Consider the following 20468-nt stretch of genomic DNA (forward strand, 5'->3'; position numbering starts at 1 on the left):
AAGGAGGACGACACGGGGAAAGGGCCTTCCGCGCAGTAAGCAAGTTGCACTGGCACACTGGCAGAGTGACCACATTAACAGCAAGAATCAGAAGCCCTCTGTCCAGAACGAACGAAGGAGAGGTCCGCGAATCGCTGTCTCTCCACCACAACTGTGTCGCGAATACGTCGCAAGCTGCTCCCCAGCCATCCCAGCGTCACGATCAATGCTTGCAGCGAGCACGAACACCGCTTCCATGCGTCGCGCTCTTCGCTTCATCGGCTCCGGTTCAAGAGGCCACGCTTTGCATGATGTTCTCTTGCCCTTTTTCAAGTTATGTACCCCTCTTCCCGCTCGCACAACTTACAACATACGGGCTTATCTGTTCAGTGAGCGCCTTTACGCAAATTATTACGCTAAAGCGAATCCGCGGGACTCGAAGCGAGCCACATGGACGAGAGGAAAATAAAAGACAGGACGGCTCCAAACGTTCTTAAATGTCGCTTTCAATGGAAAGATTGAGAAAGAAGGCAAGTTAGCATAGTGCTTTTCGACGGACGTGCTCGGCCATTCTCGGCATGCCGCTTGTCATCGTCCGTACACACGCCGGCCGCCTCCACACATCACAAACGCACAGAGGGGCTTCGCGTAGAGGAGGTTTGTTTATATCTACTCGAGAAGAGTTACGGCTAGAAGGGAGGGAAGTCGCAGTTCTGCGAAGGCTCCGCCGCGACGACAACCTGCGGCTGACAAGAGGACGGAGAAAACGCTCTCGGCGAAGCGGACAAAACCACGGTCGAGTGTGTGTGCGCGTGTATAAACGACGAAAAATCCAGGCTCGACGCTGATTTCCCACCTCTCCGTCCTGTGCATGCGGAGACGACGGTTGGCGCATTTGAGAGGAAAAATTGCTTCTCCGCTATGCACGAGGGACACGCTGCTACAGACGCCGCTGGCACGATGACACGGAAGGAGCCGTCCTGCAGACGCTGGCGTATACGTGGACCTCGTCGACAAGGTCTTCTTCGTGGATCCTGCTGCATTTGCTAGAGAAGCTTCATTTTCTGTCTCATTTCGCTGTTTCACTATGCTCAGAGTAGAGGGCCAGGGAAAGATGCAAAAGAAATTGCAGAAACAAGAAGATAGCCACGTAAGGAATGGGGACTGTGAGCATTGCGGCCTTGCCACTTCCAGTGTAAAGTCTGTGGAAATCGGAGAGCTGGACAGGAAAGTGGAGCATGATATTGGTCACGGCCACTCCACACCAACGCTACAATTCAGAATCGAATTCCCACTGTGTGCAAGTGACGCGGAGTTTTATATTGACGACTTTAAACAAAAGCCAGAAAGAGAAGTGTCTCGTCTTTAGGAGAAGCACAAGATGCGTGTTGTTGCCTGCTACACTGGGAGAAAGGAGACGAGGCTTCCAGATAATTGCATTTATTATTCAAAATTTTTTCAGTGCACAAAAAAAAAACAAAAAACATGTTTGTTAGGCAAGAGAGAAAAACCAACAATACACTGAGAAAAAGAAAATAAACGCGGAAAAATGCTCCGCACGAGTAGTACAGTATACACAGCTAAGCATCACAACCTGTACTTTTGAAACGAGGCTTCGTTCGAAGGGGAGCGTTTTCCTGCCATACTGGTCACCCAGGAAACAGCAGGGTTCGTGCAGCTTCCAAACAAAAACGCAGAAAAATGAACCCTTATCACTCATTCCATTCAAACCCAAAGCACTTACAGTACATCGCACGAAAGCACGTATACAGCGATTGAATGCACGTGTTTCTCCCTTTAGCTACGTTTTGTCGCGCTGTTCTCACCGTGTGCCCCATGCTTTCACGCTGAGGCGTGTTAAAGTTAGTGTTTTTATTATTTATAAAATGTTTCAACCTTAAAAACAAAAATTATGGCCGATTTGCATAGTTAATCAAATGCGAAGTATGTGCTTATTACTGCTTATCCCTGCTATTCCTTTCCTTCGCTTGCAGTCGCGCAGCCCGTTGTTCTGGAGATTCTACCGCACGTTTGTTCCTCTTCGCTTCGGAATCCGTTTCACGACGACGCTCAGTGTCTCGAGCAGTTTCTTGAGCACGCTCGGCACGTTTCCTCATTATTTATGCTTCTAGAATCTTGCACCGTTTAGCTGCAATATCAGAATCAGCAGACTCACGACCCCCTGCCTTCGTAACCGTTGTACTCCTGCACTCCGGTACGTCGAGAACGGCGAACCTGCGCAGCAGTGCCAGACACCTGGCTTTATCCGTTGCGACGCGAAGCAAGCGTCCCTACACCATCTTCAGAAATGAGCGAAAACAGGCACAATGTTACCCTATACAATGCACTGCTCTGCGGCCTAAAGGTCTGGGGTAAGATCATAGGGGGAGAGAAAGAGGGAGTGAAATGAGTTTGAAAGCGAGCGCCAGTTAAGGCCCGAAGGTGAGCACAAGCTACTTCACGACGCGGCGAGCAGCTCGGAGCCGAGATCCAGGGAGCACCGCGGATAAACGTCTGCTGTCCGTGAAGGATGAGGTGTGACTGATGCGAGGGGAGAGATGTCGAAGTTGAGGACGCGCGAGCGATGCATGGCAGAGTGACGGCCGCCACGCCAGCAACAGACACGCCCCTCTCTAACTCTCTCACTGCGTGCATCTATGCGGCTGCTCTCCCCCTTAGTGTTAAGACGGGCGTCGACACTTTCTCTTTCTCCATTTCAAGTTCACTAAAAGAGAGAGTGAGCGGCTTCGGACGGATATGGGCGAAATCCGTGATTGCGGCCAGTAGTGCTACGCACTAAAATAATGTTCTTCGATAAACCCCGATCTAGCAGGATAGCTTCACTCGCGCCACTTTAAATCCACCATAACTACATCTTGCCATCAGTGCTCTAAAATAAACGGCGGAGTTACTTTTTTCGAGTTTTCGGGCTGACTGTCGTTCACTTTGCGCCGAAGACAGATCGCATCCTCTTTCGTCGATGCATATACCAGAATGGACGAGGGAGGTTGCTGAATACGCAATGTGGAGCCATCAGCCTAACATTTCGACTTTGCCTGACGGCCCGAAAGCTCGTCTCAGACAACGACGCGAGGGCGCTCGTTGTCTGTTGCAGCTACCAAGCGCGGTGTTGTCTGATGCGCTCAGTACATGGCTCAGTACAAAGGCGGCATCGTCGCCGCCCGCCTGCCAACGGCGGCTGCAGCGCCGGCTGGTGATCGCTCGAGCCCCCTTTCTTTTTTTCGACGCCCTGCTCTCCCGGCGTGAAAATTGTTTATGCTAAGGAGGCGCGTCTACTTTCAAGAAAGCCTAGCTGATGCTTGCCGAATCTGGTCCTTCGCTTGCGTCTCGGCAATGGCGGCACGCGTGGTGCTCTGGAGGAAAGAAGCTCTATTACCGGCGTCACCGGTTCGTCACCACGTGTAGAGAGATCGGAAACAGGCGATAGCACTGGGAGTGACAAAGTTGTTTTATTGCAACTCACGCCGCACGTACTTACACATAGGAATATCAGAGATATTTCGCGAAACAGCATCTAAAAATTTATGAGACATTTGGAAGGCAGATGTGGCACCTGTGATCAATGTCAGTCCAATACTTCGGTGCATGTACTTTTTTATCATCCTGATGCTCGTAGCATACGTTATGTTGTTGCTGTGGCTGTAGGAAGAAGGAAAAGAAAATGCACAGGCCTGCTACTGGCTCTGTAGCTGAGTCACCTCCGCTGCCTCGTGCGGACAGAAGAGAAAATAGAGCTTGGTTAAGCCTAGTAATTGCGAAAGCAATACCTATGGCTACACTCAGGTTCAGCTGGTGGTGTAGCTGGTTGTGGTGCTTGTGGTTATGCTTATGGTTATGCAGTGATTCACTCTGACCACGGCATATGGTTCAACTATTGTTTATTGCGGGGTGCTAACTGGTTATTCTATGCATAACTAGTAGCGAAGCAAGGAGTGCCGTGGCTGCAACGATATACTTGGTTGTGGGTGAGGTTAAGGCAGAATGTACAACTGCCGCTCCGGCACCGGCTGCAACGGCATTCTTTACGCCAGCAGAAATGTAAGCATCACTGAAGACGGCGTTGGTTCCACCTACCGCTAGGCCACCTGCTATAGTATCGAACGTTGCACCCCCGGCGGTAGCTGCGGTAGGAGCGGGAGTTAGGCCGCGGTTGGAATCTACCACCTCGCGAGTTGACGGCGCAAGTTGGGGGCCCTGTTTTTGCGGCAGATGGGATGACGTCACTCCGGCTGTAGCGCTTCCTCACGGAGGGAGCGGGAGTTAGGCCGCGGTTGGTAGCTACCACCTCGCAAGTTGACGGCGCGAGTTGGGGTCCATGTTCTTGCGCAGCTGTGCTTGGCGGCGCGCCAAAGGTCACGCTAAAGGTTAATGGTAGCTACCGCCTCGCTACGCGAAGGACTGAAAAGTGAAAGTAGTATTGCTTTCGCAATAAAAAGAAGAGGGAGAGAAAGACGCGCGCCGCAATAGCCGTCGTCCACCACCGAAGCAGTGGCGGGTGCAATGACGGCCTACAACAGATAAAAATCGGTGGGAGGCTAGCCCCCGCCGCAAGCGGCGGTGCCATACCTGTCCTAGCCCCATCAGGGCCAGGATCAGCCACCCTTCCCCACCTTCCTAGCACAAGTTGTTGTTGTTGTGGCTGTAGGAAGAAGGAAAAGGAAATGCACGGGCCTGCTACTGGCTCTGTAGCTGAGCCACTGATTTATTTATTTATAGGAAGAGAAAAGGCGCGATAACTGTTTCACTTGTTTTCTGTGGACACCGCAACCGCGCCGTAAGGGAAGGAAGGAAGATGGGAGTGAAAGTGGAAAGAGAGAAAGAGGAGCCGTAGTGGAGGACCACGGAGTAATTTCGACCACCTGGGGATCTTTAACCGTGCGCTGACATCGCACAGCACACGGACGCCTCTTCGTTTCGCCTCCATCGAAACGCAGCCGCCGAGGTCCTCTGCTGCCTCGTGCGGACAGAAGAAAGTAGAGAAGGAAGAAAAAGAAGAGGGTGAGAAAGACGCGCGCCGCAAAACCGTCGTCAATCACCTAAGCGGTGGCGGTTGCAATGACGGCCTACAACAGATAAACATTCAGTGGCTGGCTAGCCCCCGCCGCAAGCGGCGTCGACCTACCGTCCCAGCCCCGCCCAGTCGAAGGACTAGCATACGTTAAGGAACACTGGATGAGGACAACAATTTAGACTTGGAAAATACCATTAGGAGCTTACCGAGTGTCATGTGCCTTAGATACATTGTTAAATATAAGGCAGAACAAAGGAGGAACGACATAGAGCAGATTCAACACACGCACTGTCAAGATGTATTTCTTCGTCATCAGGAAGACGCAAAAAGCGAATCCCGCGGCGTTGAAGTCGAAAGCTGCTATTTAAGCGCGCGTTGGAGAATATCCCACAAGAATATCGAGTCCTAACAGTCTAGAAAGATGTGCTCAACAGTTTCGGGATTTCGACAGAGAAAACAATTGACTGACACTCCTGACTGACAGCGCCTGTCTCTTTGTCTCCGTTCCTTCGTGTTTCGTCCCGTTCCTTGAGCTGTTTTATTTCATTATGTAGACACTCAGTCACCTCGGCGAGTCCCACACTTTAGCGGTAACTCAGCGGTCCACAATAATTTGTCTCAGACACCGTCGCACCAACGAGTGTGACCACGACACGACACCGGCAAAACGCCTCAAAGGGCTTGTCATATGCCGTCCCGTGATACCCCAGAAAACGCTTATCGAGTGCTTTAAACCAAAAATTTAGGTACAGGTTTTTTTTAAGGCGAAAGCCTTTAATGGCTCATGCTGTCGTGGACAAATGTGTCCCGCTTTTGCGGCAGCTCTGATTGGCCGAGGCGGGATCCCGTCATAGAGGTCTCGACCAATCACAGAGCACCGCCACAGTATGCGCGAATGCGTGCCTTATATGGCCATATGTCAATAAATGATCAATTACTGATTAATTAATGACGAATTAGGTAATTTATTTATTAACTAATCAACGACAGATTAATGAACAATTAACTAATACATAATTACTTAACTACTAATTAGTGCCAGTTGCGTAGCAGAATGCGGCACTCAGGTTTTCGCCGTTCACTACTTTAGCCTCTAAAGTCCCTCGTATTTTTTTATTTTTTTTTTTTTTTGCGGTAGTGAACGCGACAGTCGACTATATATTACTGCCTTATCCTCAGGTAGATTTGCGCCTTACGTCACTACGCTGTTATTCGTGTCGTCAATCTGTTTGCACGAGTGTCATATAATTACAAGCTGCCCAATCAGAGCGGTGCAGTGCACCTACTTACCTCTTTCCTGGCCTTTACTCCTTGCGCTCCTTCGTGTTTTGCCGACCGAAAAACGTGCGATGAAGAAGATATTCATTTTCGCTAGGGCTCAACTTCTTGTCGCATTCCTACTTGTCCCACGGAAAACTAACATTTGCTCTAGAAGAGAGGTAGACAGCAAGATTTACTCTCACCCCGTCGTCATTCTTGCCGCGGGACGCGCGTTCCGCTTGGCTCTTGCGAGCGCACTTTCATCGTCCCGAGCTGAGAGTGTCACCGCGTGCGACGCCGCTCAACACAACAGCTGTCGCCGATGTTGCTGCTTCCCTTGGTTCAGTTTTATACTTCAGTCGCTGCTAGCGTTGCGGTGTTTGTGCCGATGCTGCCACAGGGTTTCTGTTGTGTGTAATTTTTGTTGGCGAAATTTCGCGCTACGGTATAGTCTGTCGACTCGACAGCAAACCTTCGCCGCGCCAACGAAGCAAGGGGGACGGGAGCTCGTGCTGTCACTGCCCGGCGCGGATGGAGCGAACATGCGGAGACGCACATCGCCCCGGGTGGAGTAAACAACTCCGAGAAGAGGAGGATTCCGCTGGCCTGTCACTTCCATGTTTTGCCACGGGTCACCGCCGCCGTTGCCTCCGCGGCCGAGGCTGCTGTACCTTTGTTGCAAGTTGTTCTATTTCATTTCCCTTTCGGCATTCCGTCTGGGGCCCTTGAATGCGCGGCACACGCAGACATTCCCCAATGTTAGAAAACGAACAAGAGAGAATCAACTCTGCTGAGAGAAACAGCCCCAAATTCAGCTTATCATTAGAGAAACATTTGGGGCTTCGGCACTGTAGGTGGGGTGCCGACTTCTTCGGATTGGATTACCCGTTTAACGTGAATAACCGAAGAGCTGAAGGACTAGTCCACCCAATCAGGCTAGCTCGGGCAGAGAAACCAACAACTTCCAGTGGGCAGTTGGGACAAATGAGTCGGCACTATACGAGTAGTACACCACGGGCGCGGGTTGTCGGCGTAGGCACCAGTGGTACATTTGTTTCTTTTTAGAGCGCAGCTCTTTGGCGCCCGTTCCTTCGTTTCACGTCGTCGTTGGAGTTGGCGTCGGCGGCGTTGTCCCTGTAACCATCTCGGCAGCTGGGGCAGCGCGCGCTCCTTCCCTCACCCACTCCCGCTGCCTCCATGGCGGCGACCGCGCGTATTATCGGATTGCTCCCCCCCCCCCCCCCTTCTTCCTTCGTGGCGGCGAAGGTGCTCTCCGGTTGCCGATACGCCGGCTTGCTATCAGCGGATCACGGTGCGTGCATCCCAAGCCGACACGCAGTCACGTTCTCTTCACTCGCTAGCGGCGTCAGCGGCATCAGTCAGTCGCTGCTATCTGTTCGTCGCGCAACGTTCCTATGGGCCCACGCGCTGCCTCCCGCAACCTCCCGATAACTTAATTGCTCTCTTCATTTCTCCGACCACATAGCTTCTGTCATGACAGCCAAGAACTGTTAGTGGAGTGTTTATTGAAGAAATACGTGTGAAAAATTAAAAAAAGTTGTCTGTGGGCGTATGTACACCACGTATGTACACCACAGTTGTCTGTGGTGTACATACGTGTCTTGCTCGAAATCTTCGTCTCAATCTATCGAAAAAGTGAAATACCTGATGAGCTGCGCTCAAATTTCGCATTAGGAAGCAACGTAATTGTCGGAAATTTTTTTCACCACTCTCTGTGTTTTTTAAGTGGAAGTGAGGCACATTACAATATTCCTCGACAAGTAACAGAAGTTATGGGTACATTTTCGGACATCAAAAATGCATTTAAGAAAAGATAAGGGAAAGTGAAGCTTAACATAGATATACTAGACACGGGCCACTTATCAACTCTTAAGTCGGTCGATCCGGACGACGGTAGCAAGTGCTTCGTTCAAAATCTACTCGGTCCCTTTACTTGACGCGATTAGTTGCGGAGACAAGAGTGCCACATCTTTCTCAAAACCCCGCAAAATACATCAGCCTTACGCTGGAAAATTAGCACCTTACGCTCGAAAGGACCTTTGCCGAATTCGGCTCAGCGCTCTCCTCTTTCTTGACGCCTAGAAGACGACATAAAGGAAACTAACGAAAAGTATGATCACGCAGACTCACTTAATACAGAAAATTAACTCTTATTTTATAGTGTTGTAATACGAAAGCAAAGCAGCTGCTGGCAAAAAGAGGGACACGATAGACTAAGTCGTAGGTGCTCGGTCAACAGATCTGAGCCCACAGGTGTGAACACAGAGAGATTAATTCGAAAAATTTTCATCTCGATGTTAAGTTTTTCTTAAGATCCCACGGCATGAGCTTCTTCGTAAGCGACCTTCTTTACGGGTGCAAATTTATATGCTTGCATTTTTGCCTCAGTGTGTATGGGGCAAGGCGTGTGGTAGACTCAGTTCTTAAGAATCTTAAATATTTAAATATACGGCTACAGCCTGAAGGACCAGCAAGACATCGAGTGAAAACAAGTTTATGTACACAGTTTTCACTGCAACCCTAACATGCAGTCGTTAGGAAACAGCTCAACCAGCGCCCGGAAATAAAGCAATCGAAAGGAATGCGAGCAAAACAACAACAACAAAAAAAGACCAGAAAAATTTTAGGAAAAGGACCCAACCTCTGTATATAAGGCGAGTAGTTAAGAGAAGGGTAGTTCGCCTAGCCGCGCTGTTTTACGACGCACTATAAGAGTATATGCAGCCTTTTAAATTTCCTTCCCTCTGGAGCGAGGAGTTTGCAAGCCTGCGCCCACTTTAATGCATCACCGCTTCCTCTCCTTACCTACCCTTGCCAGTCCGTCCCCTGCTGTAGCAACCTCCGTTGAGAGCTCGATGTCAAAACCTACCCGGACACTCCAGTGAGGTTAAACGGCTGCCCTGGCAGCCGCCTTTTCTGGCTTATCGTAAACAACCTCGCCGGCGGCGGAGATTTTAGCCTTTATGGCCGCCCACGGGCAGGCTACGAGCGTTGGTCTCAGCAGCGCTGACGAAACACTGTGTCAAGACGTCGCGAGGTTGCATAAACTGGCCGAGTGGCGGATGGACGGCGACGCGTGCGGCACCGTCGGCTTTCGTCGCCCACTTGACTGCTGCTGCCCTTCAAGCAGACTCCTTAAACCAGGACTCTCTTTTTTCTCTCCACTTCTCCTCGCTCGTCGTCGAAGGCAATGACACCGAGAGAAGCAGGTTAATTGAACACGGCAGGCAAGCGCACTCGCTAGGTCGTCAAGGAGCTTTCGCACAGGCTGGTCTGAGTGTTTCAAACAGCGCCTCACGTGCAGACGGGATATTGCGGACCAACTACGAATCACTTTAGTCATGAACTCTGCACACTACCCTCTCCTCAACCGACACTTATCAAGGCGGAGGTTTACCTCGTACGCACCGTGATACAACACATTAACAACCTAGTAACGTTGCTAACAACTCCTGCTAGAGCAGACTCTTTTGGACCGCCGTTCCCCTTGATACAACTGTACGTCAGCATAGAACTAAATTCGCACGTCCGTACGGCTCTCTTCAACACGCCCGTACGCGTTGCCGTTGGTAGCGGTGCCGTGCGTGCCGTATTTGTCCTACGGTAGCAGCTAGCACACTAAGCGCATTTACTGTACGGCGGAGCTAAAACTCTCCACTGTGGCGTCCCGCGTACAGTCGCACGTGCTAGCTTCTGACTTTAATGTGCTACTTCTTTCAATGATAAAAGTTCTATGCATATAGAATTACGAAGTGGCATGCACACATTGTCGATTCGAAGCCTGGATTCGAAGGCCGACACAGCAGGAATACAAAACTAGCCTTGTGCGTGTTTACAGAGCAATTGGTGACGGTCAGCGCGGATAATTATGGCGCGATACGAGGTTCTTTTCGCTTTATCCATATTTGTACATACTGCTCACCGAAATGTAACTCGGCATTGAACTCGGTTCCTGCCTGAAGGCTTCATAGGCTTAGTGTTCATCAGTCAGAAGTGAAGGCGGGCGGCAATAGGCAGCGTGTTGCTGCTTCGAGAGGCTCCGTGCAGGTTTGGAAGAATCTACTGTAAAGGATATCTATACCATTATCGCTACCAATTAATTTCTCGCCCTGGAGCAAGAGCTAAAATATTGAGTTTTTTTCCCCTTCAAATGTAGCAATAGCCATTATTATATAGAATCAGACAGGCAGACGTATATTCTATCCAGACAGCTTTTCTTTTTTTTTTTTACTGCGTCTCCCGCCTATAAATTTTATTTCAGGGCGGAACTGAAGATATCGGGTATTTGACCAACCTAAAATACTATACAGTATAATACCTGGCAAAAGAATAAAAAAGTTATGTGGGGCTTAGCTTGCGAAAGCAATAATAGCATGGCTACGCTATAGTTCAGCTCGTAGTGTTGCCAATTGTGGTGTACCATGTTGACCGCACGATTAACACAGGACACATATTGAAGTTTAGTATTGTTTAGCTTTATTGTTTGTACCTATGAAGACACTTCGGTGATTACTGAAGTAGTGAGACTTTGTCTCCACACGAGTAATTACATAGCCATCTGTAGAGGAATGTCTACACATAACCAAGTCCAAACTGTTTTCCCATTGCGTCGTTGTCTTCGGTTGCAAATCACTCAACTGCAAGAAATTCTGGGGACCATTAGGGGACCTTCAGATATTTAAGGCTCGCTCGACACGTTGTACACAGCACAACCCTTCTCATAGTCTCCTCGTCCCATTCTGGATAAGGAGTAGGATAGGATGAGCTCTCTTACCGGAGTCAAGCAGTCTTTATGCCATAGGCGATCACACACCGAGCACGCACTTCCGGAGGGGTTATTCGTGAATCGTCTATCAAATTCACGCGTAGCCAAGTCAAATTCACTGACTCTTCTCGCATACTCTGAACGTAGTTGCTCTTCCAAGTCCCCCGTTGATGCAGTGAAAGCAGCCGTTTCACAGGTGACGCTTCCCGTCTCTTTTTCGCACGTACAGCTCGTTCTTGCGACGTCTCTTCTGCATGCCGTTTCCTCCGGGTCTCGATATACTTGTCGAGCAGCACGACCAACACGCTCCTTTTCAAGCCATTGTTGCCGTTCTTCTTTTGTTTCCTGAACGCATCGTTGCCGCCTTGTTGCATTCCAACGTTCCTGACTGCTGCGTGAACACGTCGACAAAGAGTCTTCACTGTTCAAAGCGCCCATTACAGTGTCGTTTTCTTCCTCCTCCTCTCAACTTTGAGAGAAGAGGTGACGGCAGCGCCTCCACTCGGTAGCAGGGTGGCTTCAGCTGCTGTGCGCCGTGCCTATCGACCGCCGCCACCACCCGACGACTCGACTTGGTATCCCATCTCTCGCAGCTGGTATGACGACACAGTGACGTCATCATCTCATCCGCAGTGCCCCGTGCGTACCGACTGCCGCCGTCACCCGACGCCTTGACTTGGTAGCCCATCTCTCGCAGCTGGTATGACGTCACAGCCATCACGTGCCTCGTGGCTACGCGAAGGGTTGGAAATGGGAGCAGTATTGCTTTCGCAATAAAGAATGAAAGCTGCTCTATTCGCGCGAAGCAAAGCCCAACGACACAATTGTTGCTCTGCTCATATTAACTGAAGCACTCGCGCTTACACCGATGTCAGAATGCCAACAATAAAACGGGACGTGCTGCGCTGACAAAAACCTTCTAAAGCTAGAGTCTCTTTCACCGGACAGGAAGCATCTGTTTTAGGGCTACTATATTTAGGTTCAGTATACCTGTTACGTTGGCTGTGAAGATAGCGCTGGTCGTCAAAACGCGAGCTTCGTTTACTGTGACTTTACGTTAAAAAAAAAAAAAAGAATAGTTGCTTAGGTAGCGGGCGAAGGCAAGACGTTGAAAAGCTACACCCTCAATCGAGGCATGTCATTAACAGATGCCGCTCGGAGCGGTGAAGCCCCTTGATTAGGCAGCGTTGCATAGAACGGTTGCATACGCCTACGTATGCATACAATGCCAAGAAGCCCGCGCAGGAAGGGGTGGTGCCGGAGGCGCCTGGCTTCGACGGTGCCGGAGCGCCACCACCTCTTGTTGGGGCTGCCCTGTGACAGTGAGTTATGGCCGCTGTGCGAGAGCGGAATGCGTACATAGCATATCGAGCGGGAGATAACGTCAGTTACCGTGTCGCCGCTGCATGCCGGAGTCGGTGATGACAGATAGATAGCGTCAGTTTGGAGAATGATTCAACAGAGATTGATTCGCGATGTTCACATTCTCGTAGAATGCCAGCGGCGGTCGATATTTTTGTCGTTATATTATTGTTTTTATTTAGGGGTTCATCGCCGCCTCCAATCGCCCTATTAAAAATTAGTTTCCTCTTTGCACCCGACGACCCTTAAGGTAAGCTGGATCGAGCTAAAAGAAAGATTAAATAGTTTATATAACTGTAAGGCTCTACCGCAGCTCGGGTGCGTGGTCAGTAGATAGCAGATGCGTGGCATGTACCCTCTTTTCTTTGTATTTTCATATTTATTTATTTATTTATTTATTTATTTATTTATTTATTTATTTATTTGAGCATAATGCAGGCCTAGTGAAGAGCCCTGGCAGGAGGGGCAACAATTGCATAAAAAATGGCAAAACAAAGTACAAATCACGAAAATTATTTTAGACAAGTACAAAGCAAGATGCAGAAAAACAGCAAGTCAGTGAAAGGCCTTTTTTTGAGTGTCAAGAAATGATGATAAAGGTAGCTTATTCCATTTGGTTACCACCACGCGACTACCGCGATCCATTTCCGCGAGAGCTGTCTGCCTAAGTAACTCCGAGGGACGGACAGCTGCAAGGACGCATGCGCAGACAGTTACTTGCGGAAGCGAATCACTGAAGGTGCGCACCGATAAGGCCACGATAAATCTCTTCAAGAAAGAGATTTAACATGACACAGATATGCTAAATATCTTGCAACAGAGAATTTCGATGTACTCGTATATCTGCTAGCCGCTAAAACAGCGGCGCTCGTTGGCTCGTTTAGTGAGCGTTCTAGAAAATGTCCCTAAACGTCATAGGTGTAGGCACAAAGTGACCCACCCTCCCCCCCCTCCCCATTTTCGAAAATTGTTCCTGATCAAGAGTGATATTAACCCCTACTTCTTTTTCTGCAAATAAAGATTTAAAAAATGCACTGCGCATATGACAATTCAGATTCCCTTATCCCTACACTCCCTCACATCGTCTCCTCAAAGAACCTATAAATTCGCCCCTGGTGCCTGGTCTTTTTATTTATAGGTCCCGACGTGCTTTCATAAAAAATGGAAGGGGGGGGGGGGGTTATATCTAGTGATATATGTGGAACTGGACCACGGTTGGGTTGCACTTACCATATGTTATAGGAGCAGTACAACTACTCCTATCCCACAGCAGCTTCAGCAAAAAAAAAAAAAAAAAAAAAAAAAAAAAAAAAACAAAAAAAAAACGACTGTCTGGTTATTCTTTTTTTTTTCTCATTTTCATCTCTAACTTTATTACACTGTCGACTTCACACCATCATTGCCACCGTGACTGTCATGAACATCGCCTCCTGGATAAGTGTACTGCAGGGCGAAGGCCTCTCTCACTGATTTCAAATCAGCCCTCTACTTCGTCGGCTGTAACATTTCCTCATTTCAGTGGGGAAAAAATAGGCACAGGGCACCTTTCCCTATTCAGTATACAGATGCGCGCTTGCCATGACGCGTGGCATACATGCTGCAGCTGCCGCTCGAGAGCATTCCCAGCGCGACTGAAACGTCTGGAGAATTTCTTCACCGCCGGCGGGTGCGAAGAGAGGTAGGGGATAGGGCGGCGATCGCCTGAGTATCGAGCGCTTTTTACCGGCTTTTCGCGACCAGCTGTGTAGCGGCGCGCGCTGCCTTTTTGCGCTACCACCCCGTCCGTTCTGTGTCATCGCTAATAAGTTCAAAAGGGCCCGACTCCGCGCGTATCATCGGCAGCTTCCTCTTCTCTTTAAGCCATCGCTTCGAGCCGTAACTGCACTGTGCGCCGAGCTCGCCATTAAGAAAATTGGATTTCGCTTAGACGGACAGGCTGGCGCCTCGCAGGGAGAGCAAATATTGCGACGCTCAAACTCGGGAGACACTGCATCTGTCAGGGAAGGAACGGGAAGTGGCGTCTTAGGTAATGCGCAGTCATTGGAGGGTGACAGCCTAAGTCAGTGTCGTAGGCACCCACGTCTTCTATATCCATTGCCTGGGTCATATAAAAGAATCTAACATACTGTACCGAAATGCACGGAAACACAAGAAGTACACGGAAAAGCGCTGTACCATGTGTTTATGGTGTTAACCGTGCATTTGGCAGGCCCAATATGTTATATTAATGTCAACTAGCCCATATAGTCAAAGTGTAGCATACTCGATTCCTAAGATAGTGGTTTGGTGGTTGGACGTTGCGCGCCACGTACCATCTTAGTCGTCGCTCACTGACGGATAAATAAATTCTCGGATAACAGCTCAACATTGGAGACGGGCCATTCCCGAAAGCTATCGTGTTTGTGCCATAGGCCACAAAACAATATGTGGCTTGGTTGCCGCACGCAGGTCTTTAGTGGTACGCCTTTTTTCTTCCTTACTACACCCCCCTCCTTCCTTCCCATTTACTCAATTTCTACTCTTTCCCAGCAGCTCACAGCCTCTTGTGTCTGCAGCATGCGTACCTGACCTTCGTATCCCTCTGTATAAGAGGTTCCACAGGCGTTAAGCATGATGCCAGCCGAGCTGGGTCATCTCGGTTCAAATTGAAAACAGCCCAGAGCAATAAAAAGTTAGATAGAAGACAGGTTGGTTGGTTTGTGGGGTTTAACGTCCCAAAGCACAAACAGGGCACTCCTGTCCGGCCTGCTCTTGCCCAGCCTATTTTATCGTGGTTCAAGTCGGTACACGGGCAGTAGTATATGATGCCTAATCGACGTGCTGGTGGCTTGCATGTGCAGGCGGGATTAGCCGTATACACAGCGGACAGTACACACCAAGTTTCTGGCCAACTGCTCGCCTGTGTCATTTAATAAAAGTAAAATGTTTCTCCTACGAACAACTGTCCCGGAAAGCCAGCGTCTGGTCAAGACTTCAAAGAAACAACGTTCGAAGTAGGACGTTTTAAATCGATGCGCAAAGAGGCAGCTTCTATTTTGACCAAATATGTATATCACAGTTCTTTCCCATGTGGAAACGAGAATCGCACGTCATTCACTGCCAGTTCAAACGAGTGGGCATGCTGGATACTTCCCGCATGCCTTCGGCCGAGATTGACGCCGGGAAGCGCTTCTGGCCTTTGAAACAGTTGACGCCAAGATGAGGTTTAGAGTACAGCTTTGTGTTAATGCTACAAAATGTCTCCTCCAGTTAATTTTTTTTTTTTTAGCGTAGTTGTTTTGACCAAGTGCCCGGACAAGAGCCAAAATGAAGCAGCGACAGCTCCAGCAAGCATTGAAAGTGCGCACGAGTTAACATTTCGTCTGGTATAAAGCAACCTTGGGCGGTGTATACAAACACGCACTTTTGTGAGTAGTTTAGCAGGAGCGCGGCGTGTGCTCACAAGGGATACGGCTGCGGAACGACACAGTCCTCAAAGTTGGTCTCATATGCGAAGCCTTTCCGTACGCCGGTTGTGAACTCTACCGAAGTTCTCGTCACTAATAGAACGCTTCGCACTAAGCCAGCACTATCAACACCATTCGCCCTGCACCTATAACCTTTTCCGAAACGCCGCCAACGGGACCACACCCAGTATTTGTGACTTTCGTTAAACCCGTACCATGCGCCTCAAACGGCGCCTGCTTAACCTCTGGATGTGACATTTGACAGCCTTTCGGCGCGTAAAAGTCTCGTCCGGCTAACTCGCTGGCACAGAACACGTGAAAGTGATATGTTTAACATGCGACTACTTTAGGCTAAGATGCAACCCTTCCGCATGGCCTATCACACTCAATTCATAATCGAATATCGGTTATTTCACTTAACACTCCTAGATCTGTGACTGGAAGTCATAGTCACTGACGAGGGAGCTGGAAGGTCACACTTTTAGAGCGCTAGCCCCACTGTGCTCATTTGCGAGTTTCGCGTTATGCTTGCCCTATACCTGACGCGTTCCACAGATGACGCCACGTACTCGTGCGCCACGGTGTTTCATCTCGCGTTGTGCAGCAAACATCGTCGTCTTCATCGCCGTGCATTGAACATCGCTGCCTTTATGAACTTCCATCTGCGTCGCTTCTTCATTTAACCTAGGTAAATATACGCCACGCCATCTCGCTAAAGACCGCAGCCGTGACAGACAGGCTTCCGAGACCATCGAACAAAGCGAAGCCAGACTAGCCCGTTGCCGAGAAGCTCACAAAGCGCGGAAGCGAGCCAAGATCGAAATGGCGGCAGCAAATGCGACTGCGGTCGACACTCGTGAAACTTGATTCAAGGATAGTTGAATCTCTACAATTAGTTTTTTGAAGCGCGCCTGCGTGTTCTATGCACTAATTTAGAGAGGCTTTTATTGTTGATGGGAACACTTGACGTATGTATTGCTTATGATCGAATTGCCTATTAAAATAGGTGGGCTATGGATCCGATTCGATATAGCGGGCGAAGTGCCACATGGTAGTTGCCACCATGTTGCAGTTTATAACATGTGTCAGTTTGCAGCCGGATTTCCTTGTGGAATGCTGCTTGTTCTGCTTCACCAGCGCGTTCCAGTTCTCTTGAAGTTGAGAAGAACTCTCGGTCTCAGCCTCCCGGTGCGTAGCAGTGCTGCATTGTGATGACAGTGATGGCGGTGTTGGAAATAGGTACACTACGCAATTACACTAGTCAAAAGGGCTGACAAAATGAACGGTAACTTTCGCCATAGATGTGCTATGCGTATATCATCCACTGCCTACGATGTTCCCCATTCCCTCATACCTTTACGGAACAGCGGGATGACATGGCTTACTTCTTCGCATTTCTTCCATTGAAGCCTCTCTTCACTGTGAAAAACAATAGTAAGCCATGGTTGTCTATGTGTATTTGACAACAGAGGCTGCGCAAGCCATATACGTGCGCGCGATCGCGATTCGCGCGATCAACTGTGCGTGTGCAGGTATAGTGAGTGGCACGTCGACACAATGCACTTGTACACGTTCCCACCATTGCACATACATTTCCATTGGTAGTTTATAGCACTGTATATAATGTTTATGGACTCCATATTCAAAATTGTATGATGCGAGCACCTTACCCTGGAAGAAAGCCGTAAGCCTCTGCTGCGGGGTGGTGCCGCATCCTCGGGCACTGACAGGCGGTCGGGCGACGGGGGTGGCTGGTGCGAGGGCGACGACTGTGATGGCTGCGACTGCAGTGAGTGCGTTTGTCCGGAGGCGTCCGACGGGCTGCTCCCACCGCTGGGTTCGTCGTCGCGACGAACCATGCCTCCTTCCAAGCAGTCGATCTGCGTCAGGCTCTTGCTCCGGTGAGCCTGCACACGGAGGATGGGAGAAATACAAGCGATCCTCAAATTAGAACGGCACTACCACAGTTTTCCGGATGCGCTATCATGTCGGCATCTTGCAAAAGCGTATCGTCACGCAAGCGCAAGTATATAGCGAAGCTCCTAACTGAAACTGGGGTACGACCTGCAGCGAGCCTCTGACCTCCGACCTGGGTTGACCTCCGAACTGGGCCACGGATGAGGTTATACTGGTGGGTGCATTGCAACTTCTGTTTCTCCATCATATCCGCCACTCAAAAGGTCGCTCTGAATTCCGCAGTGTTGGCGCGACAACCAGCTAGCTTCCCAATTTAGGACGGATCATAGTGAATGACGCTAGAACTGCGGTTATGATGAAAGCGCTACGGTGAAAAAAGTTCCGCGAAATTTTATCTGCATACGTGGCTGCGCGTATGGGCAGTGTTGGAACAAGATCATCTCAAGACATCAATGTCCTGTTAGTGCAAATCGGCCCGCTGAATAGGGGAGTAGGAAGGCTAAGCAAATGCTGCCCCTATGAGCTATCAAGAAGGAGAACTTGATAAGTAACTAAAACTGCGTACTCTGTAACGTACTAACTCACTCAGTAAGTTAAAACGTACTAACTCACTCAGTTAGTAAGTTAAAACGTACTAACTCAGCCCCGCCAGAGTGGCGCAGTGGTTACAGCGCTCGACTACTGTTCCCAAGGACGCGGGATCGAATCCCTGCCTCGGCGGCTGCGTTTCGTTGGAGGCGAAAGGCAAGGCGCCCGTGTGCTGTGCGATGTCAGTGCACGTTAAAGAACCCCAGGTGGTCGAAATTTCCGGAGTCCTACACTACGGCGTTTCTCGCTTTGGGACGTTAAACCCCACAAACCAACCAACCACTATAACTCACTCAGTCCTTGTCTCCTATAGCCACATTTCCAGCGATATGCTTGCTCATTTATTTGAACGGCACAAGATAAAAAGCAGAAAAGCACACTAACAATAAAGTGGGAAGCCAGGAAAAAAAAAAATCGGAACCAAGCGTCTCATTACTTTTCATGTAGGTATGGAAACATCAGTACGGTGGCCGGCTAGGCGCATAAATTAGCGGAAGCTGTGGTAGGTTTGGTTCAGCCATTTGGCCGGAAAACACGCTTCTCACGAACACTCATCACTCCGCCAAGCAAGACGAGAGCTTTGCGATCGCTAACACGAGTTCAAGTGACGCTGAGCGCTCTTTCGCTCCTTGCAACCCTCCTCTTCTTCATCGCGAATACGTGGGCCTTCCAGTATCGTTACCCGCCGGCTCATTCTCGCTGCAGTCACCCTCTTGCGTACAATGATCCGCCTGCGTATGGACCTCCTTCACTCACGGTAGCCACCCTTCAGCTTATTCAATTCAATTTCAATACAAGTGATTTATTAAATGCATCAATCATTTTAATTAATTATGCAATTGAAGTGTTACGGCTCCCACCGTAGATTCGATGGTATTGTGCATGGCTACAAGGCTGCATCAGTCCTATGACGGCTTTCATTGTGAAAAAAAAAAAAATATCAAAAGTTTAGCACGGCTAAACCTAAGTAGAGAAAGCGAAAGTTACGCGCCGTTACATTTTACTAAGCGACCTTTTCTGGAAGGCTGCGTCAAGGAATGTTGCGCATTTGTGGAGATATGTACTGGCAGGAATACAGTTTGTGTGAAGAATAATAATATGAAAAAGGAGCCGGAATGCGAAGCAGCAGCGACAGAAGCGATCGGCGCACGCGCGAAGACGACTCTCGTCACGATATTATCCAATCTACAGAATGGCGTACTTTCTCTTTAAGAGAACGCACCAAAGCGCAGACTGATTTCAATGCTGCGACTTGACTACGACTCGAAGCGCGTAACCTTCTTTATGCATGAAGAAAGCACCCAACACACTCGAGCTACAGCGGCCTTCATCGCCACTCCGCAATTCCTCTGTAGCCGCGGCTGGTGAAAGCACAAAGTGCCGCCCTTCGCAGCTGTTGCCACCCGCCGTGCTTCGAAAGCAAATCATAGGCGGCAACATTAAACGGATATCGTATGACCGCAAGCTGCGAATGCATCGCACAGTAACACCTCGCAAACAAACATTGTAGCGGGAAAAATGCAGATTATTCCTTGCTACATAGAATAATGTGCAGGAACCGCATGTATGGTCACCGCTTTTATACAGCACATATGAAAACAGCAAAAGATGGCAGTCACATGACCATCCGCAAACAATACCCCGAGTAACAGCGCTACTTTACACAAGCTGAGCCAGAACTGGAGATGCAACGGTAGTTGCCTTCTCAGTAAGCTACACAATCATGACACTTATATATATATATATATATATATATATATATATATATATATATATATATATATATATTACGAAGTAGTTTCCATTGGCTTCCGCAATTAAAAGTTGAAGAGAGTAGACATTTCTTAGAGACACATTTATTTGTTGTCGACGTTTCGGTCGCAGCTCGACGCATATATATATATATATATATATATATATATATATATATATATATATATATATATATATATATATATATATATATATATATATATATATATAATACGCGCGCGCGCGCGCGCGCGCGCGTGTGTGTGTGTGTGTGTGTGTGTGTGTGTGTGTGTGTGTGTGTGTGTGTGTGTGTGTGTGTGTGTGTGTGTGTGTGTGTGTGTGTGTG

The 20468-nt window shown here is 49.0% G+C and overlaps 1 protein-coding gene across 5 annotated transcripts in view; it reads right to left on the minus strand.

Annotated features, from left to right (window-relative positions):
- The window catches only part of LOC146197713 (pleckstrin homology domain-containing family G member 5-like), a 767578-nt gene that overhangs the window by 188357 nt on the left and 558753 nt on the right, over nt 1–20468 (minus strand). For all 5 annotated transcript variants that reach the window (XM_084599624.1, XM_084599625.1, XM_084599626.1 and 2 more), the window contains one exon: nt 17536–17772. In XM_084599624.1, coding sequence (XP_084455750.1) covers nt 17536–17772 — 237 coding nt within the window. The remainder of the gene's footprint in view (nt 1–17535; nt 17773–20468) is intronic.

This window comes from Amblyomma maculatum, chromosome 3, assembly GCF_055883805.1.
Source record: "Amblyomma maculatum isolate TAMU_Amacu chromosome 3, ASM5588380v1, whole genome shotgun sequence".
NCBI classification, from domain to species: domain Eukaryota; kingdom Metazoa; phylum Arthropoda; class Arachnida; order Ixodida; family Ixodidae; genus Amblyomma; species Amblyomma maculatum.